Below are 26013 nucleotides of genomic sequence, written 5' to 3'. Positions count from 1 at the left end.
TCACATACTCTGAGCATGAGTTGAACACGAGGCCAGCGTCAGCGTTCGGCGCGGACTCGGATCCAATCACGCGCTTTTCGTGACCAAGTAATGGCGACTGCCAATGTTGCCCGAGGAACTTTTGAAGGTCTCTTATATGTAGACACGCCTCTTTCATGCCTGAAGTGCGTTTGCTGCGTACATTTGTATGTTTTGATCATGTCTGCAAACAGCTTTTGTGTGCCAAGTATGACAGGACTCCCATACAAGGAACAAACACGTCTCAGTCGGTGTCTGCAAGCTGCATTTTGTGTAATGCAGCAGTGTATAGCGGGTTAACCTGTTTGACAAGTAAACAAGTTAGGGACTAATCCGAAAGCAGCGAATGCCGTCGTAGACCCTATCTGGCTGACCGCGGCCTTTCGGACGCCAGGCATCACATCGCCATCATCATCATTACCCAACGATGTTGACGGCGATAGCACCTGTGCGACGTCGCAAACATGTTTCCCCGAATCCACCAACATGTGCGCAGTCAGAGCGAAAACCCATGGGCCTTTAACAGGCTCCGCTACGGCACGCGTATAACCAATATACTGCGCGTCCTGTAGAAAACGACACATTGCGGGGCAGACAACGTCCATGAATTATATGGCGTAGGGTGGCTATTTCCTGTCGTACGAAGGAACGCATGTGTGTGCGTAGCCAGGACAGCCGCCGCCAACAAATGTATGTTTTTATTATATATCTTTGTTGATTTTTGGTTGCTCTCTCTAACTCCCTGAGCCTTCTGCCCCGCAGCATCACACGCCATCTCGCGATAAGGCCCGATAACACTCGAGGCAACAAAGAGCAGAGCAGCGACGCCTTCTCTCTCTCGTCTCTCCGCCCCAAAGTCGACGCGTCGCTTGTGTGCGGTCCTCCAATCGTCGCTGAATAGCCGCCCGCATTCGTAAAGAGGGCTGCCTTGGCGCCGGCCGTGTGATTATGAACAAGTTCAGGCTGTTCGCGCTGAAGAAGCTACCGCTCCGACAGAGAGTCAAGGCTGCGTCCAAGAAGGGCAAACTTCGCGCCACCTTTTCTTCTTCGCCAGCGAAGATGCCGCAGCAGATTCGGAGGGTTGCCAGACGTGTGGGTGTCGTTTTGGGTTTCCGGCCGAAACAGGCGGACGAAACTCTCATTGTGATCACGGCTCAGCCCAAGTCCAGCGTCAAGAAGCCGGGGAACGCCAAGAAGAAGGTGCGGTTCGAGGTGCAATCAGAGGTAAGAGACTCTAAAAAAGCCAAGCTGGTTTACACTATAATAGATGCTGACAATTTAAGAAATGGTGACGGTGCCTTGGTTGCGTTCACGGTTCTTGCCTCGCGATTTGCTCTTGTTTATTATTTTTCCTAAAACCGTCTTAACCAAATGAGAGGATTATCAGAGGTTTATAAGTGGAGAGGATTTTCTCTAGGCTGACCTCTCTGACTCCTTTATTTTATTTTCACCTCAATAATACAAGTGCAACAAGGTTCACCATATTTCGCTTTTACCGCGCAAGCGACAAGTTAAAGTTAAAAGGGCAAAACGAAATGCATGAGGCGACAGCCCACACTAATCGATTTTTGTTCTCGCCGAAATATGACCCCGTAGATTCGAAGTATAAACTCTACATTTCCCCAGTTCCATATATAGAGTCTGGGAATCTTACCTCCTGTTTCTGGGGTAGCAAGGAGAAAAACAAACAAACACAAAAAAACATTGCGCGGAGCGTGAAGCAAATGTTACAAGCACAAGCGCATACACGTCACTGAATGAATTCTCTGAGCAGCACAATCTTTTGACAGGTGAAGCTGCGCCATGCTCGGTGTCTTCAACGTATTTGAGACAACCGTTTCGCTGCCATCATATGTTTCTTGAAACATGGCTACTGGCGAATATTTGATCCCACTTCTTGCTTTGCAATCGATTTATGATTACACGATTGTGAGATTATCAGAGCCGACTACTCCGTCTGTTTCATATCGGTGATGAGCGATCAAGAAGGCGTAATCAGGCACTGGTAAAGACGGGACCTCAAGAATCCTAGGAGGGTGACTCCAACTTCGTTGGTGACTCTTTTACGTGGGTTCTACGTATATTTGTAATCACTGTTGTGCAGTGAACGTTATTGATGTCAGATTTGCGGAACCGTTCGGCTTGTTCAAACTGTCCGGTAGAGGTACACCGTGCTTGTACTTTGTACAAGTGACCTATTTCAACTTGCGAGGCAGAGAGACTTTCGCTGTCCTATAGACTTCATGCAGATAGTTTTACTTAAACATGGTTGACGATTGTATCGTTTTGTATAAGGTCACGAATAAAACCCACCGGGAAATCCGTGGATGACCACATGACCCAAAAGCGGTATTAAACCAAGATAAAATACCCGAAGATATTTAGCCCGAGCCACTCTGAGAAATCTGGATCGTCTGCTCTCTCGCAAAGCACCTGGAAGAGGCAATCACTGAAATCTACGGCAGAAGCTCGGCGAATCATAAAAATAAATATATGATTGGACATTAAAAACAATTACACTCTGCGCTGTGCCACGTCACGGTAAAATCTCATGCTATGTGGCACAGCATATACTGTTTTTCTTTAGTCTTTTTTTCATTCTAAACATGTTTTGATTTGTCGTTCGCTGCACTCACTCTGTACATACCAGCGAGTGACTCATGAAAGTGATTTGCGGGAATACATCCCAGATTTCTTAAGGTGCCGCAAAAGGAATCCTACGAATACGGCCACACTTAATTTACTCTGTTTAGCCAGGTGAACAGGAAAAATTCCTTCGATTGGATATAGAAATGCGTACATCAGGTCAAGTCCGTAGACACGCAGAATATCCCTGTTCGGGATGTAAGATCAGCGTCAGCTATGGATGCCAGCCTTGCTTTACTTCGCTTTGTTTTAATGGCACGAAAGGGCGTACACTGACAAAGAAAAATAAACGCTTCGGTTGTAAATGTAAGTACACGTGCGTTTCGCCTAGCACAGCTGTGCGACGAGTTCGCTCTGTTTTTCTAGCCTCGCCACTTTTGAACTGGCGCATGTTTCCGGCGCGAAATACTCGAAATCTGGAAAACAAACCTCGTATAGGCCTTTTTTCCAATAATGGCCTTCTGTGCGCTGCCATTTGTTTGTCTGCTGTGGAACCCGTTCTGAGCATGCGCAATAGCTATCTTCAACGAAAAAAGAAGAGACGCCTCGCATGCATGCGCCCACAGCCCAGTGACCCAGCATTTAGGCACACAGGGCGTGGCCTATTAGGATCGCTCTTTCTTGCTTTGTGATTGGACCATCTGTGCTCCGATCGACTGATGCAGCAATCTGATTGGCTGCTGAGCGATAATGAGATGCAAGGCACGCGCCACGCCCTGCGTTTCTTACGCTGTCATTGACAATAGAAGCAGCAGGACGGCAGCCGACGTTTCGGCAAGAGCTGCTTTTGGGCAGTCGCGGCCTCGAAGACGTCAATTTCTTTAAAAAAAAACACCAACACCCTCCCCAAAACTTCATTTTTTTTTCTTTTTTGTCAGGTTATTTAATGTGCTGTCAGAAGACTACCCAATCAATATTTTGCTACAGCGTCACGTGTATTTTGAATAAAGTTAAATAAAAAACGCCACAGCTCAAAACCGAAACCGAAACTAGAATGGAGTTGCCGGAAGTCACGTGACTACACGCGACCGCGTTTTATTTTTATTTTTCCCTCGTTTTTCCGACCTTGCAAAGCAGACGAAAGACGCGCACGTCGTAGGAAAAAGGCAAAGTCAAGCATTTGGTGCTTGACGTTTGCGAGTTTTTCAAGCTCTTAACCAATTCGTGTTCGTAAGACGAGCGATGTCTTCACCCGGGACAAGGGGTGACGACTGAGCGACATCTTCGTTCAAATCAGCTTCGTGGTCGGGCGTGTCGCACGCATTAAATCCTAATTGTATTAATCTGTAGACTACTTCTCATTAAAAAAAAAAAACCCTGAAAATAATTTTTTCAGCAGTCTGTTTGGGACACGCGTGTCAAAAAAGTAATTTTACGCTAAAGAGAAAATTTTTTTTAGAGCAATGTTGACGGCGCGAGACGCGATTTATTCGGAAGTCACCTCCTTTCCACTTGATTTCCCTATCGTCCTTTCGGGGGGCGGTTGGAGGAGAGGTGGATCGGCTTCGCCTTCACGACCGAGATGGTCATTCCGGAATGACCAGTGACGTCATGGACTTCGCGCGCAGAATTTCAAATAAATCTCTCGCCGTCAATATTGCTCTAAATCTTTTTTTTTCGCGTAAAATTTATTTCTTGGCACGCGTGTCCCAACTAGACTGCTTATTTATTTTCTTTTCAGGGGCTTTTTAAGGCTAGACCGATTCTACGGTATCGCGAACAACAGTTCCGAAGTAGAGGTCCCACGCCCCCTTTGTCCCCAGCCATCACTCGGTCCGCTTCGTTCCAGCCCGTGTTTCCCGCGATACGACGCCATGTTGAGAATTACGCAGAGAATTCACAGAATGCTTCTGGATCTTTATGCAACGTTTTTTTGTTTGTTTGTTTTGTTTTTACAATCAACATGTTTGCAGTTTTTTAAAAGCCGCAAAAATAAGTATCACTTTTTTTTTCTTCTTTTTTTTAACATTGAGTGCGTGCCTTCGATGACTCGCGACTTGGATTATATTAGGTATGCGAGTGATTCTAAACCGCGGATAACGGCACGTGACCACAGAGAAGAGGGAGCGCGACTCAAACCGGCCCATATCTCGATCGGCGGATTTTGGGGCGGAAAGAACACGAATTTCAAGCCGCAAATTGTGCTCCAGGTATTTGGGCTCTCGTATGTCATGTACTGATAAGAAAGAAACTTGGCGAGCATAACAACCCTGTGAGTGAAGCCGCCGTTCACATGATTGATACATCTCGAAAAGAAGAGACACTGCCTGAGGCGTCTTTTTTCACTGGTCACGCACACATTGTTTGCAGACACACTTGAGGCACATATATACACGAAGCAGATGTCAGCAGCGAATACTTGTAGGACAGTGCGACTGCACTTTCGGGAGGACATCGGGGCACCCAGTCTAGACTATTCAAACAACTTAACGTCTGTACCGTTTAAAAAAAAAAATAATTAGATTTGTATTTATTTTTTTGAATAAAAATTTATCAAAGAATAAATCAAGGTGGAAAACTAAACCATCCAATATCCAGTTGATGGTTTGCCCAGAGATTGCGGCGTATATCGGAGGAGACAACGACCGCCTTCATTGCTGTAGCAGTGACCACAACTGAGCAATTTACTCGATAACTAAGTCGACTCTGAGATAATACGGAATGATTGAGATAAAGACCCGGTCGACGGCTTGTGATGTATACGTAAAAGATACGGATGGCTCACGACCCGGCGACGAGGTCTCCTTGACACAGATGGTACATTTTCTGTGTCCTTCTGCTCCGACCTTCTGTTGCTACGCGGAACTGCTTCCTTGGCTCTTGTGCGCGCAAGGAGTTCCCTGCACTAAGTGTCCAGCAGATGTCACGTTGTCATTCCTATTTAACCTTGCCCCCCCCCCCCCCCCCCCCAAAAAAAAAAAAAAAAAAAATCGGAAAAGAAAATCTTGATGGCGTGAAGTGCATACAGCAGACGCTCTTTTGTGCTCCAGAGAAGTTAAAACAGTTAGCCGCCTCGGTGGCTCCGAGGCGAGAGCGCCTGCCCACGGATCCCCAGGTGGCGGGTTCGAATCCCGACCGAGGTGCCCGCAATATGACGGAGGCTTATTGCGGAGAAGGCGCCGTGGTAACCGAGCTTTCGGTTGCACGTCAAAAGATCCCCAGGTGGTCGAAATGAATCCTCAGTCCTCCGCTGGGGCGTGCCAGATGCCCGTCGTAGGTTTGGCACGTAAAGCCCCCAAATTTTTTAGAAGTTAAACCAGTTTGTGACAGAGCAAAACGATATCCACCTCAGCTTCCTAACCCGGCATCTGAAGCCGAGGAAGTCGTATTTTTGAATTGTGGCGATCGACAGTGGCGTCTGCTGTACACTAAGTACCAGGATGGCGGCGCCCACTAGCAGATCGGGGAACGAAGTGCCGAAGCGTGGCTCATTCTAGCCACCATAATAAGCGATGATGTGACGTCAGTGTAAGCCGAGTATGGTAATTGACAGCTCTAAAAGATACAGGGCGTGGTGATCCCTCTTCACACTTGGGGGAGGGGGGGGGGGGGGGGGGGAGTCATATATGTTAAATAAGGAAATACCAAGGTCTAAGTGCAAACGTTCCATGAAAATAACAGCGACTGATAGCTAAGCGTTGCTGCTTTGCCTGAGGGAAACTATTTGGGAAGCCGCTTTTTTATTCAGACAGCCAACGACGAGAGCAAAGCAGCGTTGTTAGAATTGAAGAGGACGTAACACGTGGGATCGTATTGCACATTCGCGTCTGTAGCAGATGTGGCGAACTAAAATCACCGGACAATCGGAAAGTATAGCGCCATTGCCTCACCTGCCTATTAGCAGGATTCCAACAGATGCTGTTAACTGTGAAGTAACCAGGAGTATGATTACACAACACACAACGAGTAGCTTTACTCCGGTTGCTTACACAACTGCCGATCTTGATGGCGGCGTGACCGAATGTCCAACATGCGCATGGCACGCACACCATCCGATTGTCGGCAGAAGAAGACGAGGGCCGTCTTCTTTTTTTGACATGTTATGAAGGACGTAACACCTCCCCTTACTAGACGTCATGTTTATAGCCTTGAGTAGGTCGGCGGTTCCGGGAACTCCTTCGAATGTCTGAAGTGCCAGGCTCTGCCTGTGGCGCAACAAGAACCGATTCTTCCGGAATTGCAGTTGTACTGTTGTCCCTGATGATTGTCGCGGGCAGCGGAGCTAGGTCGTCGCGGCTTTAAAGGACCTTGGCAACGATATTCAATTGGAATGTTTTTCACTTGACACGAGCTTACTGGCACACCTGGGACTTAAGGATACTCACACGCAACGCCACTGGCCAAGAAACTCCTTTGTTGCGGTGTAATTTCAAGAACAAAAGCCATCATTTTCATTCAATCTCTCCTTTGCAAAATTTGATGGCGTAACGTGGAGATCGCAGTACACCCAAGTGACGATATTTGAATGCGGTTCATAGATTGGACCCGAGCATTGCGTGGGCACTCGACTTGGGCTCGTGATAATTGCTAGCTCGAGAAGCATTCGGATAGTGACCCGTGTCCAATCGATGCAACGACGACAACAGCCGAGCCATAACAATGTCTGGAACTCAGCCCGTGTCCTGCGCTTTGCCAACCCGCGTGGCTATGATCAACACTGGCGGCATATAATCGGCTCCAGATCACGTGGTCGCTTGTTCTGGCTGCGAGTTGAGGGGGTGAACGCTGCTCGTTTTTCTTTAATTTTTTTTCTGGGACTTCTATTGCGTGGGGTGAAAAAGGAACGCGTGTTTCATAGGTCATTAACGTTAGGGATCCGTTTTAAGCGGTATTTGCGCAAAGTACAAAAATTGTTGCATCGCTCCTTTAATGGCCCATGCAGCTGCCACAGCTGTCTGTGGAGGTTGATTATGCGATCCTGTCTTCGTCGCCAATGTTAATTGTGAAGTAATTAGGACTACGATTACTCAACACACAACGAGTAGCTTTACTCCGGCCGCATACAACTGCCGATTTTGTTGACGGCGTGACTGAAGTTCCAGCATGCGCTGGCACGCACACTATCCGACTGTTGGCAGAAGAAGACGAGGGCCGTCTTCTTCGTTTGACATATTATGCAGGCAGCTGGACACAACAAATACTAATATACAGACGACCAAAACCTCACAAGGCGATTGGCTAATCGGTCTCTGTTGCCATGGCAATCGACATTTCGTTCGTTGGAAATCATCGAATCTTTGAAAAGGATGTTCCGAACCAGTCGCGCCAGGATCACTCTGCAGCGTCACTGCACCGAAAGCGTTCCTCACCATTATGAGCGTCTTTGTCACTGTGTATGCAATCAAATTAATAATCATGCTTACCTCCCCTAAGGTTTCTCACAATGATATTGTTCTTCCTACGTATTGCCACTTTCAAGACAGGGAAATTATATTTCAGTGACGCTAAGCACCGATGCCGCGTGTGGTGGCGGTTGCAAAGATTGTTTTGCCTGAGTGTGGATATGCAAAATCTCGGTATAAAAGATATGTCTTTACAAAGCAACCTGTCAGCGGGAATTTGGACTGGCACACCAAGAATGAAGAGGTCCAAGGAGAAACTGCTCATTTCATTCATTAAAATGGCGACCACACGGGAAGCTTGGCGCTACATTCCCAGGATCCTGTGACTTTAGTTCACTTCTAAGCTGACACTGCACGGTTGTGGCTACGCACTTGCCGGGCCAATCAACCGCCTCCTTTTCACCACCTGACCCCGTTCTCTCTGCACGTAGATGGGAGCGACATCATGTGACTAAAGATATGACTGATCCAAGGGGCACGTAGCTACCGTAGTGCCAATTTAGCGGCCAAGGAAGTATAGTCGGCAAGACAACGTATACCCATTGCTGCTGTATCTATAGACGCTTTACACACGCGCCAAATTACAGCCGCCATTGCTGACCTTCTCTTGTCTTACCGAGATGCCGAGCAACTGAAACGGTAGTTGACGATCCTCTACAAAGGCCGATGCTTTAGAAAAGGACACAGTTGAGTCCAATATGGCAATAACCTGGCCTGATATATGGTAATGATGAAGTGAAATAAACGAAATAAGAGGACACAAAAACAGATGGTCAGTTATCGCGGCGTCCATGCACAGCTGCTGCGAAGCGTCTATACATGACTTGTACTGGCGTCACATCAGCGGGTATTGCGGTGGCCTCTTCTGCTGAGAGCGTACCTTCTATAGTTTGCCGAAACCGACTTCGTTTTTTATCGACGAGAAGAAGTAGGAAATGACCTTCAGCAGGAACGATGACGTCGCGTGAAAGAGACACGTATTAGCAGACGACACCGGAGCCCGACGGCTCGGAGCACCGGCGACACAACAGCCCCTGCGCAAGGAGCAGAGGATCTTCCGCCTTTGTGTCCACCCCCAATATCCTCCAATCGGAGCTCGGCTCTGTGACGTCACTGTACCCTCCGCGCAAGAGGCGTGAAGGTGTCCGCGCCGTTCAAGACAAGCGCCACGTGATGGAGGCGGACCAAAAAACAATATTACAAAAAATGTCGGTATTTCTAGCATAGGTCTTTTGTAGTTGGGCGACAGGTGAAGAACATTGTAGATGTTTCGCCTCGTACACGAGCGGCCTTTGGTAACGCTTCGTGGCACGAGCAGCTCCAGGAGAGGCAACGAGATCGTTTTGGAGGTGGAGAATCTACAGCGTTCTTAACCTGTCACCGACTATGGAGCGACTCTACTCCACTTAAACTAACTTGAAAAACGGCGCAAGTCAAAGTTCCGAGGGAGTCAATAAGGACAATGGAGTGAGTCACGTAATAGCGCTTCACAAAATGGATAACTCGGGCGGTGTGTCGCCACGTGACTCGCTCCCCCAAGCTCCTATTCTACATAAAAATTCCACAGCTACTAAGCACCTACCCAAAACTATTGTCAATGGCACACACTCTAAAAAATGTATGTAAGTCTACTTTCCCGCACAACACTCGGAGAGCCAGTCCCCGTAACTTACGGAGTCAGCTCAGCGAATGACGATGCGGAAACATATGTTTAGACCAAAAAACGGAGACTGAGCTGTGACATTAAGCAATGCAAAACGTCACGCTTGCATTGCTTAATGTCACAACTCAAACTGCGTTTTTTTTGGTCTAAACATATGTTTCGGCATCGTCATTCGCTGAGCTGCCTCCGTAAGTTGCGAGGATTGGCTCTCCGAGTGGTGTGCGTGAAAGTAGACGCACAGACTTTTTTTAGAGTGCAGAGCTCTAAAAAAAGTTTAAATCCATTTCAAAATATTATTTCTTAACTTTAGCATAACATAGTGCCACGCGCATCGGCGAGCGAGCAAAACGTTTAGTTTCTTCAGTTATTCGCGGCCTCATCATTTGTCATTCGTGACAATATTGAAACCAGCCTGGCTGGTATGAAGTGTTATTGTACATAGTGTTTCATTTTGTTACTTGTTAGGCAGCATTTTCATGTCCGTTAGTATTTATATGTAGGGACTATTTTATTTTTGTTATTTTGTTATGCTGCTGTGCTGTTGAGCTGTGCACGGAGCCTATAGCCAGGCGATATTAGTGGACTTTTGCCCCATCCTCTTAATTGCCTAAAAAAATAATTTTAATTTTGGATTATTGGACTGCAAGTTTCGTTGTTCGCCAGGTCATGCTGAAATGGGATTTAGGTTTGTCAGTCCTTCCTAACGAGACAGTGTTAAATGACGGGATATAGCAGCGCAAACGACAAAGCAACATGGTCGGAACAGCACCTGTCACAACAGCGGGTGGATGTTTTTGTGTTTGGGAATGTGCGGCTCAAAAGCGGCGTTTTTGTTTCGGAAACAAAATGCACAACGAACGTAAAAAAAAAAAAAAAAGCTTTATATTTTTAGGTTTTGATGTTAAGCATTTGATGCATTTGCATGACAGTGTTAACCGCTGCTTAGAACTTCGGTCACACCGCCAATACATCATACAAAAACACTCTGCAGGCGTTGATTGAGGCGTGTCTCCTTCCTGTGTGACAGCCCTGTCACATTGGTAATACAAAAACTGTCTGATGGCATATTCAAAGCGTACATATATTTATGTAACAAACATATTTTGAACATACTAAGAGCGGCAGTCATTTATGTCATTATGTCTGCAACTCTTGCAATAAATTTGCCTCGTGGAGGCAAATTTATTGCAAGAGTTTCAATTTTGAGACTAATCGTACACTATTTTTTTATTTTTTTTGCTGCACTCTCGATTGCGCGTATATGGTCCTGGTCGTTGAAATTTAGGTAATCTCATACTTAAAAAAAAAAAAAGAAAAACGCCGGTGCTTTTAGACGTAAATGTATGCTGTGCAACATACTCAAAACCAGCACCATATAGACCAACACGCGGGGCTGACCTCACGCCGCTGCGGTGGCGCTGTCAACGGCACTGCGCATGCGCAGACGCTTCGCCTCACACGAATTCGGTTTCTGCGCATGCGCAGTGCCCACACCAGGTGTGGGCAAACACGGGCTTGTTTGTAAACAGCGTGTCGGTCTATAGGAGAACGACTATGCAGAAGAACCTCACCGCAGTGCTATTTTGCTGAGTGTCAGTGACATCCGGATAACTGCTTTCAAAAAATAAAAAAAGAGAAAAAGAAATCGTTCGCTTGCAAGTAAAGTCCACAGTTTTTACTGCCCAAACTCTGAGTACTTAAAGTGCAGTTCGGTTCCCGAAATGTCGTAACAAAGCGCGTTGTTTTTCACTGCACGCTGTTCTCTTGTTGTCACTGTATTGGTGCATGCTTTGTTACCCTGGACTGATACGACCATCGGATGTTTTATCACTCGCTGTTTTTACCCGTATCATTTTTTTTTCCGGCGTACTGTTTTAACGCCGCCATGATATTTTGATGCGCGCCGATTTTATCGTGTTGTTTTTTAGTGAAATATAGAGTGGAACGAATGTTTATTAGAATTCTCTAACGGTTGCATTTTTGTGGGGCCACATTTTTCTATTGTTTGTTTTCATTTGTTGTGTTTCCCGGCATGGGTGCGAGACGAGACTTCGGTCTGTTTAGTTTGGGAACTTTCCCGAATAAACCGAACCGCATCTACCCATGCACATACCTACTCGCAAAGTGCTACTTGGCTTGTTTCCGTAAGTGCGCTTGATTTGGTCGAATATATAGGTTGCAGCCAGCCGCTCTGTCGCATCTGATATGTTAATCAGACTAAAATCATTTTCCTTTAAGAAGAAATGAATACGAAGGTTACTGTCTCGATGTTGTAAAAAACGGTGCACCTGACTTGGCACAATCACCACACCTTACTATACTTCGTTTCATCTGAAGTTCAGACTCAGCAGACGCTACGAGGCAATAGGGCCCTGTAAGCAGCGTGAAAAGCGAAAGTAACTAGGCCTTTTTTGTTTACGATTGATTCAGCGATGATAGAACGCGTACGATTGGATATGACGATCACCATGACGGTGCGCTTTTGGCGCTGTCTGATTGGGCCCAGTTAATAGCGTCGGCTGCGTTCGGACGTATAAGGTGAAACGAAGCATAGGGAAAATGCATTCCACTCTGCTCGTTTGCGTAAGACATGGCGTCTGTATCGCTAAACCCTCCCCAAGTCGTGTGGGTGCATCGCGTTTGGGAGGACGCATGCACATCCCGCTGTCCACACTCAGAGGGTCACCGCCGGCGCGCCGAGACACCGGTATTGCCAAGATAGCCGAGACGGCTGTCTTGACTGACTGGCGCTTCAGAAGCATCCAACGATAGATGGCCGACATTCGTCCCTCCCAAATTCCAATACAGATGCAGAACCCCGAGGCTGCGGCGCATCCAGCCGTTCGAACTATTCGCAAAAAACGTCCGCGCCAAGGCCGTTGGATTTTTCCGGAGTGTCGCGAATGGAAGTGGGTCAAGCGAAGGACCTCAATGCCATTTTCATTATATTAGTGACTAGTATTAAAGTACTTAGAAAAATATATAATGTTTATTATCTCTCTCTCATATGGCCGCATTCAACCAAATTGAATACGCGGTGCTCGAGACGTATTAGAAAACGCACACGCATTGCTTTGCTAAGCGGCAACAACAGGCATGCGCCTCCCATGTCCGCGTCGCAATAGTCGCAACCGATTTCAAAGAATGCGAGCTTGTCTTTCCAGGAAGGCTGCTCAAGTAGGTTTAGTTTACCAACAACTTAAGAAGGACCTGGCACAGAAAGTTGTGCTACATCGAAGTCATGTACACGATAAGGTCAGCGTTATGGCTCGAAACTTGAAGTGTTTTTTTAGTCAATGGCAGGCTCGCTGAAAACAGCATTCGCCGAAGGCGACCAGCCTTATCCGTGCTTCTGAGGACGTACGTAAACAGGGACAGATAATGAGATACGTTCGAAGGTTTTGGGTGTCTGCTACGATCACGCGCTGTTTCTCTTCGTAGGAAAGTCCGACAGACGTACAGAGAGACCCCGTTGGCACTGGAGTGGCGTCCCAATCATTTGCTTCATCAATGCTATCGTGTGTTGACTAAGTTGGTATTGATACCCTTGGGGAGGAAGTTAGCCTATATCATTTAATAAAACACTATACTCCGTTTCACCTTATGTTGTACCGCAGCGAAGGCTAGAAGCTGGAGCTCATAGCGTTAGCAGCTGCCCTTGGTGCACCAGAGATTGTGCCGCCGAGATGTGCCCTAGAGCAAGGAGTGCGCGCTTGTAGCCTTTCCTGCGGTACGACACAAGATGAAACAGAGTATAGTTGTAACCATTGGGGTGATATAACAATAATTAAGCGAAAGTAAAATCCGGTTTTTGGACCCGGATAAAATGACTCCGCATCGCGGTAAGCTGAACCTTCGTGACGATGGAAAGATAGCAGTAATGATGGAATGAGAAAAAGTTGAAAACATGAGGTTACCTGTGTCGAAAAATAAAAACGGCAAAACACAATTTCTGTAGGAACCGGCGAAGAAATGGCAGTTTGGGCGCCTGTAGCATTTTTTTAAATCAAAGCAATAATAATAATAAAATAACAATAATAAAAAATTTTCTTCCCGACAAGTGTTAATTGTTGATTGAAGTAAATGTCACAGGCGCCCACAATGTCATTAATTGTTTGACGAAATTTGGACCTGAAGAAGTAAACATCGGTATATATATATATATATATATGAACGAATATGTGCAGATGAATGAACCGTACTTAATTTAATGAATCAAAGAATTGAGGTTTCGAGGAACCCGCCGAAAGCCAAAAATTGGCGGAGCCAGGATTTTTGGCTTTCGGCGGGTTCCTGGAAACCTCAATTCTTTGATTCATTAAATTAAGTACGGTTCATTCATCTGCACATATTCGTTCATATCCTCCTCGGAGACCACGTACGATGACGTGAAGTGCCCGTGTTGTATATATATATATATATATATATATATATATATATATATATATATATATATATATATGATTCTTTGATTCATCGAATTAAGTACGGTTCATTCATCTGCACATATTCGTTCATATATATATATATATATATATATATATATATATATATATATATATATATATATATATCTTTTTGTCTTGTTTTATCCTTTGATATAGGCGACGTCATATTCCCAAACTTGGATATTCTGGTTATTAGCATTTTTCCTTGTACCTTCTTAGTTACTGGGTGTTTAAGTTGTAATAATTGCCTTGTCTAGGCTAACTAGTGGTACGCTAGTAAACCTCAAGTTTTGCCTGGTGTCTCCGAGAGCTAAAGATGGGCAATTTAGCCACTGCAGTACTTCAGCTTTCCAGAGATGTTCAATGCGCACCATGATTACACGAATGCACGCGGGTACAGCACCCATCCAGATATAAGTGGGCGGTGCTAACGAACGAAAAAAAAAAACAGCGCAAAACATGACGAAAGACAAGTAGTAGACGCGACAAGCGCTGACTTACACCTGAACCTTACTATTAAGAGGTTGACGGGGGTAGTATCTGGAGCTTACTCTGCAACTTCGAGCCGCGCCTCACTCCCAACTCAGACAACATTGGCGAGTTCAACTGCCGCATTTTATCGAACAGCTTATCTTTACCATACCAGACCGTCCCACGTCTACAGCCTGACACGAGCTCCTCTTATCTCTGCGCTTGTCCCACGGAAATTCCGGTAGATTGATCGATCCAGTGCTGGTAAAGGCTTTGCTTCGAGCTACCCAAATTAAACACTATTTCGGAATATCAAGGCTGACTCTATCCGACGTGCTGTTCATTATCTCTAACTTCCAGATAGCTATTGAGGAAACGGCAAAGATACGGCCAAGATGAACATTTCAAACTTTCCGTGCTCGGGAAACGGGACGTCACGTGCAGTTAAAACTTGCGAAGTTGAACAGCCAGTCCGAAAAAAAGCACAGTCTTACGCGCATGTTTTTACGCTTTGCTGGCGCGAGCTTAACCAAGACCTCTTACATAAGAAAGCCTAAGTGATGAATTTTCCTGCGTCACTTCAGAAGGCCACCGTTGCCCACTGATTGGACACGACAACGGCGTTAGTGTTCGGCAGGGATTCGGGCTCTTACTGATTGGACGCGTGTTCCGGCCGAAGGCTGATGCGGGAGACCACATGGGCGGCCAATCTGTGACCTACGATGGCTTTCTTTAGTGACGCGGGAGAATTAAACACTTAAGGCCGACCGACATAGCGCGTATTTTGGACAAATTTAGGCGCGGTTCAGTGGGCGTAATCACTGTAATTGGCGGGCCCTATTTTTTACAGAATGGAAGAGGGGAAGGTTGTCAAAGCACACGCACGGCGCTTTTCATCGACGTCTCCTCGGTGTTAGGTGGAGTGTAGCCCGACACGCGCCTTTCAAGGAGACAAAATGAAGATCGGCTGCTATATTATTGCGTTCCGCAAAGGGACGGAAATAACTAAATGTTAATCAACTACGAAAGCCTAATTCGCTAACGCAGCTGTGTCATGAATGTTCTTTGGAATCGCCGAGTTGTCAACAAGTCCCGGCAGGAGCAACTGGCCGCGATCTCTGCTGAAAACGCTTCCTTTTATAATTGTTTCCCATGGCCCGCTACATAGATGGTATTTTCTTCTGTCTCGGTTGTTCATGGCTCGTTCCAAAGAGATATAGGAATTTCGTAAAATTCGCCAGAACCGGCCGCATAGCTAGCCAAGCCGATCCTCGAGCAACTTCCGGCTGTCAACTCGGGAGCTGATTGGCCACCACTGCGCGGTAAACTTCCGGATACGCCACGCCGAAACACGCCGAAATCTATCTTGGTCGGATCGCTGAATGCCGCGTATTTACATGTCGACCTCGATGCGTTGATGAAGCGCTCCCCCCGACGCCCGCTATACGCCGGGATGACGTCCGCCGAAACGCCCGTAAATACGTCGAAAATACGTCCTATGTGGTTCGGCCTTTAGGCTTTATTCTCTAGGAGGTGTTGGCGTAACCGGCATTCATTTTACTCTATTAAACTTCTTGTATAACCCGTCGGGAACGAGCTGTACTGCCCCCTATTGTCCCCTATCACGACATCTCTGACGTCGTGGTTACAGGGCTGCTCATAGAACCTCTGAAACCAAATTTAAAACTTCCGCAGCTTCGAAAAAAACAAAAACGTTATTGTGACTTGTAATTTATATTACTAGCCCAGATTGATGTGTCGAACGAATTTTTGATTATTGATGAATTTGGTGATGATGAATTTGATGAATTATTGATGTGTCGAACGCATTTTAAAGCGAGTTCAATTGACCGATTTCCAAAAGAGTTCTGGGCGTGCACAGGCCCTCCTTGCGCAGCGGCGAAAACTCGGACTACGCTTGGCGTACGGAAAGGGAGTCGCGCTACCTTTTCTGCCCCATGCTCGACTCAGATGGATCACGGAGGAGGCAGGACAGGTATCGGAACTCCCACTTTCTATCGCATTTCAAGCTTTCGCCGCTCGGTGCCGTTCTTTATGTGAAACAAAGAGTTCGTTACCGAAACCTTCTCACAGGTGGCTGCACACGGCTGTGGAAGCGTTCTATAGATCCTCGCGTAATATTTTTCTTTTTTTTTTTTTTATGGGCGCTTTACGAGAGCTGGGGGAAATAATACATAGATTTTTTTTTTTGAAAAATAAAGCTGCAGTTGTACATTGTCGTCGGCAATATATTGGGTCTGTGGCTACACCTACGAATGGCATGGGTTCTAATTGCTCTCGTGAAACAATATTAAACGATATATAACAGGTTCGATATTTTTCTTACCACATTAATAATTGTTCTCCCCAAGTGTCAATATTCTTCACTCCCCGAAAATTTCAGCTCGTAACTGACTTATTTACCGGTGTGTAAGTCGCGGTTTTCTTACAGAACTTCGGGCGGTGCGTTTTATTCAACGATGTGACTTTTATGCGTTTTTTTTCTTCTTCTTCTTAGGTATGGATCCCGGAATTTCGCGTTCGATTTGTTGACGAGAATGTCGAAACTAACTCACCCTTGTACTATATGAGCGTGTTGGTGCTTTTTAACCATTTAGAAAGTGGAGACACATAGGAACGATACAGACAGGACAATCTTTCAACTTAATTCAACAACATTTATTTTCGGTTTCAAGCTCAAAGGCCGCCCGCTCCCGTACTCCCACGGAGCGGGCGGCCTTTGAGCTTGAAGCCGAAAACACATGTTGTTGAGGTTGAAAGATTGTCCTGTCTGTACATCGTTCCTTATGTGTCTCCACTTTTTAAATGTTTAACAAACTCCCCCTTGCGCACGTATCGCCATCGCCGTACATACACGCAGGCTTATCAATGCACTTTCGCCCCACCGGTCGTACAAATATACTAGAAGCGCGGCTTATACAAAGGTGTGACTCATACACCAACTTCTTTTTGAGAACTCCCGTTTACGGGGGAGTGGGACTTATGCAGTGGTGCGACTTCAGGGTACTCGACTATGTTCGAGCTACCCTAACTCTATTTTCTGATTCCCCGGCCTTATACCCCTTCCGGTCTGCTGTTTTAGTACCGGAAATTCAAAATGGGTATTGTGGTATCGGCAAACAACAGTGATGCCAAAACCAACAACCAACTTTTGAGAGCCGCTACGTCAGTGGCAGGCAGGCTTGCCCATCGAGCAGGCAGTCTAAGCGATGGAGTATGCCCAGCATTTGTTTCGTGTTGCTGCGCGGGTGCTGCAGGAGTGAGCAAAGCATTCACTTGAAACCATGAAACTGCTTCTAATTGGTTTGAAAAAAGTCCAGCAGTCGTAAAAGTGAACCTCTGCCTGCCACCGATGTATGGACGGATGGACGAATAGTGGTTGTACTGTACTCTATATATTGGATGCTAGCTAGCGCTACCTAGCCTAGTTTAGAACCCCCTTTTAAACTTTTGAATTAAATTTCGTTTTTCCTTGATTCACATAACCCATCAATTTTGCCAGATTATATATCTAGATATTTCTTGTAAAAAACTGCGATCCACTGGAGTAACTTTTTTTTTTTATTGTTGCCAGTAGAGACTCATTTAAAAAAAAAAAAAACACGGCAAGGACAAATATTGTAAATTCAATAACTTACCGAAAAAAACAATATTTTGACCTAATATTTGAGATACTATTTCAACTATGTAAGTTGGTGTGTTTAGCAAATTTTTAAGCAATTCGGAGGTCACGAAGAAGACGCTGGGCACCCCTGTACAAACAGAACACAGCAGACGGCGTTTCCTTTCGACATATGAAGTGTTTTCTAAATTCACGGCATACGGCGTGAAAGTTGCTGTGCGCACGTCCCTTTTCAGTTTGGACAACAACCACGCAAACAGCACGGCTTTCCTCCTCGTCTCCTCGCTGTCGCCCCTTCCCATTTCGTGTTTTCGAAAGATGGGGAGACTGACGACAGTCAGCAGATTGGATGTCCGGACCCACGGGTAGCTTCCCCCCCCCCCCCCCCCCCCCCCGCAACAAGAACGTGCGAAAGCAGATGGGAATGCGTCATATGCCGTCAATTTAGTCAACCCTTCATCTGCCGTGAGGGAACACTCCATCTGCTGTGTCCTGTTCGGACAGCCCTTTAAAGAGCGTACAACACGGTACATATCGGCACCCCGGGACACTTTCGTGCTGATCATATGCATGTTCAGGCGTGGAGCAACAGTGAGATATATTACCTAAAATTTCCAAGCTAACAATTCCAATTTTCCGTGCGAAAGAAGCCACGCAAAGGAGTATTTGCACATCTTTTTTTTTTTTTTTCTCCAAATCGTGGTACACAGCTGTCGTAGGTTTCTCACCGTAAACTGTTGCAGGCTAAGGAAAGCAGGGCAAGCTCCTCCAACGAGGCCCTCCACCAATTCCTTTTTTTAGCAGAGTCAACGCTGGACAGGAGGCCAATAGGAGGAGGAAGCCGCCGCTCCTCTGGAGTTGAGAGATTTGTGAGAGAAACTTGTCCTGCTTTTACTTAACCTACAACAGACTATATAACATATAGAACAAAAAAAGGCGAACGCAAAGGCTGCAAGCGTCACTCTAAAAAACACACACACCCACGCACACACACCCAGACGACCTTAACATCGAAAGCGAAATTGGGACATGCGAACATTAATTTCTTTTCTCGGAAAAAACTAAATTATTTTTCGCGAGTTCTGTGTAATAAATTATCCCGTGCGGGTATTTCATTTTTCTGTTCTTTTTTAATACCTAGCGTACGACAATTTGCGCACTTTCCTATTTCCGTCCAAATTTCGACTCTATTGTTTTGTTTTTTCTTTTTCTGGCGGGGTTTAGAGTTTATCTAGAATTATCGGAGTGCTTATGCGTATACACTTTGCGCAGAAATAGACGGAAGTAGAGGTCGTACTTGTTATCGGTAAAAATGTATGACTTTGAAACAGTGTTTATTTCAATAACAAGGTCAGCGATTGTCGAGTTGTGTGCGTGGGCGCGCGTGCCTGTGTGTCTGCGCGTGTGCGTCATTTCCTATAGCCTCTGTTTTTGAGCACCGTTGGTATTCGATTATGTTTGATCGTTTAGAATTTCAATAAACTCTTACATTCAAAAAAAAAAATAAAGAGTACTTTTTACGTTTGATTTCCCACGGGTACACTTAGAGAACCAGTAATCGCAAACTACTGTGTGAAGTGGGCTAATCACTATACGCACTCTAAACAAAACGTCCGAGTTAAATTTTCTGCAAAGCACAGAGGCATATGCCAATCACGGCGAACCATGAAAGAATCCCCAGCGAATGACTCAAAGCACAGATTATACTTTTCGATGTGTAGCCAGCGCAACGATCCGATGGTGCTAATCAAGCGCCGCCAAAGGCACTTCGTCACGACGCTCGTCGTCTTTGGGAGTTTGCACCATCACCTTTGAATCGGGCGGTGACTTGCGCCACCTATAGTCAAAGCTAGGTGGCACAAGCCGACAGTATAGAGCCACCGCACGGAAATGGCATAACAACGTTTGACCCGTGCACAAACAAGGTGACGTCAAGCGGTCGCTGGAGCACGTGTCGAGTGATGATTGAGCCCTTGCGAATGCAGCCGGCGGGCGTCTAACCGTTTCCTGCTTAAAAGCTGGCCGACGATACTCTTTCCTATCAGGGCACTTGCCCGGGTTTCTTTTTTTCTGTCTGTTCTTTTTTTCTTCGTTTATTCCCACCCGGCAGAGAAAAAGAAATAAACACGAACAGGATGATGTGACGGTGATGACTGTCCCTGAGGTCACAGAGCATCAAAAACCAAATGCAAAATACATTAAAAAAAAAAAAAAAGAAATAGAGAAAAAAAGTGAAAATAAGAGTTTCTATGAGAAGATGCGTCTCTCGATACAAATTAAACCGCAGAATATTTTTATCAAAGAAAGATAGGTAGCCATTAACGAGCAAAATGTTCGAGCACAAACTATAGCTGGTGATGGTCGAACGTATTTTAAGACAAAATCCTGAGGCTTAGAAAAATGAAGGGCAACGCTCGAATTTGGAGACTGTCGTGTTGCTCTCCACTTCACTCCAGTTTTGGCGTTTCGTCTTAACATATGTTAGATACCCATTGGTGGATTTGAGCACCAGTATCGTTCTTCCCGTGCGGGGGATTGAACATTGAACTGAATTTCTAACTTGGATCACAATGCACGAAGAACTGAGTAGTATTCGAGGACAGCTTAGCGTGATAGTAGAGCGAAAGCTACGGGCGCCCGTGTGCTCCTGATGATTGAGCGCGGATCAGAGCTGTGCACGCGCAATCTTCACTTCTGAAAAGCCGTAGAAATTTGTCCATAACTAACATGGAAAGGAGCAGCAAAAATTAATTTACAGATTTTAAACATTTAATAGTGGTCATACGCAGCCGATGATACAAGCGCGAGCACGTGACCCTGAACAGTGCTTGCACTGCACGAGCGCGCGTGCTTGGCAAGAGCGCTGAAAGAACGAAGCTCGTTCTTCTGCTACGCTCACACTTCAGTGGATGTTTTCAGTGATGTCAGGAATGTTTCTTTGAAGAGGCAGTATGAATTAAATCTTTCGTTTAAAGGGGCAATTCGAGCTGGCCCAGTTTAATGGTACCCGAAATTGGTAAAAAGCTGCATGCGGTGCCTCGGACATGCTAAAGTCTCGTTCGCACACTTTGCGGTGCTTACGACCCAGCGCCTTAAAATCTCTTAGGATCTCAACACGCTAGCACCATCTATCGTGGAGCCGTGGAACACTTTACATTTTAGTATATATATATATTTTTGTGTGTGTGTGTGTGTGTCTGCAACGTTTTTTTTTTTTTTTTTTATTGAATTGAACACTTGTGTGAATGGTATAAACGATCAGTTCTTATAAATAGTACTTAGATTTGATTTCGGAAATACTGCAAAACATTCGGTCTAGTGAAAGGCAGTTTCAGTGTCACTTCAGAGATGGCGCCAGCGTGGCAGTGTACGTGTTTTCTCGTTGCAAGATATCACAAGATTTCGGTCGTTGGCAAGCGCAATTTGTGTGGATGGGTACTGCCTCATTGCGACATAAAACACTTTGAAATTTCAACTTTCTTTTTTTAATAGCTCATCGTTGCTGGGATTTCTAGCATGTCTTTTGTGGCACCCGGTAGCGGTGCAAAACTATCGATATTGCTTCGATAGTATCGATAGTCGCCAGAAATCTGACTAACGGTAGTAAAAAAAAACTATCGATAATAGGGAGTTTTAGGAAACCGTTTTCGCAGATACGATACAGTTCGATGGGCCCTCCAGCACGGACTGCGCATGCGCAACGCCAGAAGACTCGCAAATGCGCACCTCGTACCGGAAGGCCCATCGTACCGTATCAGATGTGCAAAAACGTTTCCCTAAAACCCCCTAATGTCACAGAACTATCGATAGTACTATCGATAGTCGACTATCGATAGTCTTGGGAAAAACTATCGATAGTCGATTTATCGATAGTTTTGCATTGCAACCATCCGGGCCTAAGGGTGGCTGGGCATGGACCAGCTGATGTTTCCGCATTCTGTAAGCAACCTTTATACATATCTTGGCGTAGTCGCGTGAGGACTGGAAGAGATTATATTTAAAAACGTATCGCGCAATAAAATACTCTCCTTCCCTCTAGTTTCGCGCAAGAAGTTCAGGAGCGCAGTGGATTTTCTTATTTATTTACAAATACTGCAGGCAGCAGCGCTTCCCGAGGAGGGGAGGATTACAACAGGTGTGGTTGTAGAATGTTTCTAAATTTGCCAACATTGAGGCATTCAAAAAAGCAACGATCCGGCAGGCAGTTCTACTGTTTAATAGTGCTGGGAAAGAAGCAACAAATTTTGAAATAACTTTGTTTTGGCAAAGTATAACTTTGGAGTGATGCAATCTTGATTATCCATGCGGTGCGGTAAGTAGATACGTATCACCTGGCAGGCTAGTTATCCCGTGACAGAGGAAGCAAAGGAAGCTGAGCCTGGCCATTTGCCGGCGAAGTTGAGCGGCTCCAGTTCCAGCTGCGTTAACGTTAAATGAACCTCGCAGCAAGACGATGAATCCACTCCACCTCCGCAATGTCTCTGGTGAAATATGATATTAATAATAATAATAATTTTTATTTCCACAGATTGCGATACCCACTCGGCAGCGTGCAAGGCTAGGCAGAAAAGTTGAGACCCTTACGCAGGTGCGCCTGCTAGCCCGCCGCCAAGTGGGGAAAGGGATACGGGAGAGGAAAATAAATAGAAACACTGACCGCAGAAAGATACATATAAGAAAACGGGTAACAACTCTCTGCCATTCCAAGGCAGAGCGCACGCACCCATTTGAGGCGTGTTCTAGGACTGGTCGAACTAGAGAGCGATACGGTTCGAGCATGGCAGGGATTGGTTGTTTCCGACACGCCGCATTTTCTGATCGTTTCAGCCGTCCTCGAAGAAGATCAAGCGTATCCTCCGCAAGGCCTGCCAGTACGTGACTCTCGGCGCCATGGTCTCGGCGCCGGGCATCCTGGTACACCCGACGGAACCCAACTTGGCCACGAGCCACCGCTCCTCGTGGTCCTCTTGGACCGAACCCGTGAACTGGTCAAACAGTGGCCACTTGTTCATCTGATGTGTCGCCGACGTGCCCGTACATAGCCCATGGACCATATACGAGGCTATGGTTTATAGACCTCGGCATCGCCAGGACAGGGTGATTCTGACGCGGGTCTCGAGATAGTCTGCACAAACCCTTCTGTTCTGCGCGGAGGAGATGTGACCGAGTATTAGAGTGATCACCTAGAATAATCGAAGCCTGTGGACAGCTTTCTGTACCTCCATGAAACGTAATCAGCACCACGCGGAGCGCAAGTATACGTCTGCTTCCTGCGCGGTGGTTGCGATGCTAGCTGCCTTGAGGTCTGCGCACTATCCCTCCAAATCGGAGCCAATCAGAGCACGGCGTTATGACGTCACCGCAACTCGCTGCACAAGGAGCAGACGAGCTTAATTCAGGGTGTGGCGAGTCCCGGGCTTCTATTTATCGCTTGGCAGTCAATGAGACATGGACATCAGACAATAAGAATGCCGAAGAATAACCAATCAGGAAGCAAAAAAGCGTGACCATAATAAGAGAATCCCTCCGTTCGTGCACTGAAGCAGCTAGTCGTGTATCAATCTGCGTCTGCGCTCGACCTAACTGCGATGACGTCGAAATACTAGAGCACCCGGGCTTTGATTATTCTAGGCGTTTTCCGTGTACATTTAGTCGGAACACGTGATCGTTGATTTTGTTTTCCAGGAGTTTAAGACTGCCACCTCGAACAGAACATTTTGAAAGCTTCGGAGTTGCAGTCACTTTCGGCCATAGTTGCTGTGTTATCGTTTGTTTTTTTCTTCTTGTTTTTTGAGAAAATGTATTATTTTGAGGTATTACACCTGTGATTTTGCGGGCATTTTGTTAAGAGCCAATACAAAAGTGATGTGCTAATGAATTATTTAAAAAAGTAATAGTCCCTGGTGTAATGATGTATTCCGCAGAATATAGAGCTATTATACGAGCGAGAGTAACGACCGTTTAAGTGTCTGCGCTTAAAATCGTAGTTGCCCGTTCTTGAAACTTCGTCGGAAATCGCAGGTAGCGCTTTTCAGTTTTCCAGAAATTTTTAGAATTGTTCGTGACACAGCGAAACGATAGAGCCCGAGCTTTTTGACTCCATATCTGAAGCCGAGGAAGCCGCATTTCAAAATTGTAACAATCGCCAGTCGCGTCAACTTTGCACCGAGCACCAAAAATGGCGGCGCTCACACGAACATCGGTGCATGGAAGGTCTGCACTCTACGCGTATACCCATCGGGCAATGAAGTTTGGTTTGATGAGTGGCGTCATGTCTGTGGGGAATCGCAGAAACTGCGAGACGGCCCGCGGTCGCGTTCATTGGAACCGATCTCGATCTCGAATCTCCGAGCGGCGTTTCGAACTGTGACGCAGCGCTCATGTCCAATCGCTGGGCGACATGGCCGTCCCAAAGTTGCCCTTTTTGGCCACCAGCGGCACTGACTAGCAGCCGACCGAGTTGCCTCCTCTTCACTGCCCTTGTGCTATATAGCATATTCAGTGGTTCATAGGGTAAAAGTGTTGATGTTCTGAACTTTTGTGGGTATGTGTAGACGAACGGTTTTGGATAAACTTTTTTTCTGGCGAAATTACGATCAACACGTCTCACATGGATTAAGCACGAAACACATGTACGACGAAACCATCTGATTCGACGTTCGAACTGCCGGAATGACCTTCGGGGGTGAGGGCTTTCGTAGCACTGGAGAGCGTCGAAAACCCTCGCCTCCGACCGTCGTATTACCTGATCGGACGTCGGATCGGACGCTTTCGTCGTACATGTGTTTCGCGCTTTAGAGGTTCCTTTTAAGACTGTCATGTCAGGGTGCAAATGGGAATGAATACCGTATGAGCTGTTTCATGGCATCCCGGGCGGTTGTTCTTAAGCTTGTGTTTTGCTCAATGGTTTAACGAACAAAGATCCCCCCCCCCCCCCCCCCCCCATATGCAGTTTGTTTGAAAAAGGTTGTAAATTTGTTTGTTGTTGGGTTCGGTCGTTCTATACATTTTAAGTGCCTTCGACTGGGTGTTTGTAGATACCAATTACTTGTTTAATTATTTGAAAGCGTATGAAAGCAAAATCTGTATTCATGACATCGCGGTTTGTATGGTTTTACTGTGATTAATTTTATAAATCAATATAAAGGACATTTTACAGCACGTTTTTTTATGCAAGAAAAAAAAAGAGAAAAGAACGCTTGGAAAAAGGAAAGCGTGGTTGAAATCCGTTCGCATAATGTTTTTAATCACATAAGTCTTCCCTCGGGTACATTTAACAGAAAGCGATGCTAGGAATGTACCTGGTAGGCCTTCTTCTAATAGTCAAAAGTACCATTACTTATATTCATGGACACCTGTTAGAATCCTTGTTTTTTTGTTCATCCTTTAACAACTTCGGACATTAAACTTATACCTACTCATTGTTATAATCATATCTCTGGATACTCCCTGTCACGCTCTGCTTTCAGTGTTGTTGTTGTTTGAAATACTGTCGCTCTATTAATTGCGAAGAAAGTTTGCTCTTGCGGATTTGCAGACGGCCCGGTCCTGCTTCAGTGACAAACACTAAACTACCTAAAGTCACCGACAACTTAAGGAACGCGGTGTATGACAGATCCCCGACATCATATAATGACTCCGCGTCCAATCAGGTTGCGGCATTAGCGGATAAGAACGCCGGAGGACCAATCACGAAGCAAGAAGCGTGCTCCTAATGGGCCACACCCTTCGTTGTTTAAGTTCTCAGTGACTATAGTACAAACTGTATTTTTGGTCGACCTA

At 45.9% G+C, this 26013-nt stretch overlaps 1 protein-coding gene across 1 annotated transcript; it reads left to right on the top strand.

The window, feature by feature from the left end:
• Positions 1-846: 846 nt before the first annotated feature.
• LOC115326833 lies at positions 847-24502 on the top strand. Its single transcript, XM_029987764.4, has 2 exons — positions 847-1242; positions 23059-24502. Exons 1-2 carry the CDS (start codon positions 967-969, stop codon positions 23245-23247), a joined length of 465 nt encoding a protein of 154 aa, XP_029843624.1. The 5' UTR covers positions 847-966; the 3' UTR covers positions 23248-24502.
• Positions 24503-26013: the final 1511 nt, after the last annotated feature.

This window comes from Ixodes scapularis, unplaced genomic scaffold (genome assembly GCF_016920785.2).
Source record: "Ixodes scapularis isolate PalLabHiFi unplaced genomic scaffold, ASM1692078v2 PGA_scaffold4__175_contigs__length_147842914, whole genome shotgun sequence".
Taxonomy (NCBI): Eukaryota; Metazoa; Arthropoda; class Arachnida; order Ixodida; family Ixodidae; genus Ixodes; species Ixodes scapularis.
This window is presented reverse-complemented; position numbering and strand designations above follow the sequence as displayed.

What these genes read in the sequence shown, in the direction of transcription:
- LOC115326833 (XM_029987764.4), top strand. Translation starts at nt 967, where the DNA reads ATGAACAAGTTCAGGCTGTTCGCGCTGAAGAAGCTACCGCTCCGACAG. An exon ending in GGTTCGAGGTGCAATCAGAG is followed by an intron (nt 1,243 to 23,058) that starts GTAAGAGACTCT and finishes TGATCGTTTCAG; the next exon opens with CCGTCCTCGAAGAAGATCAA.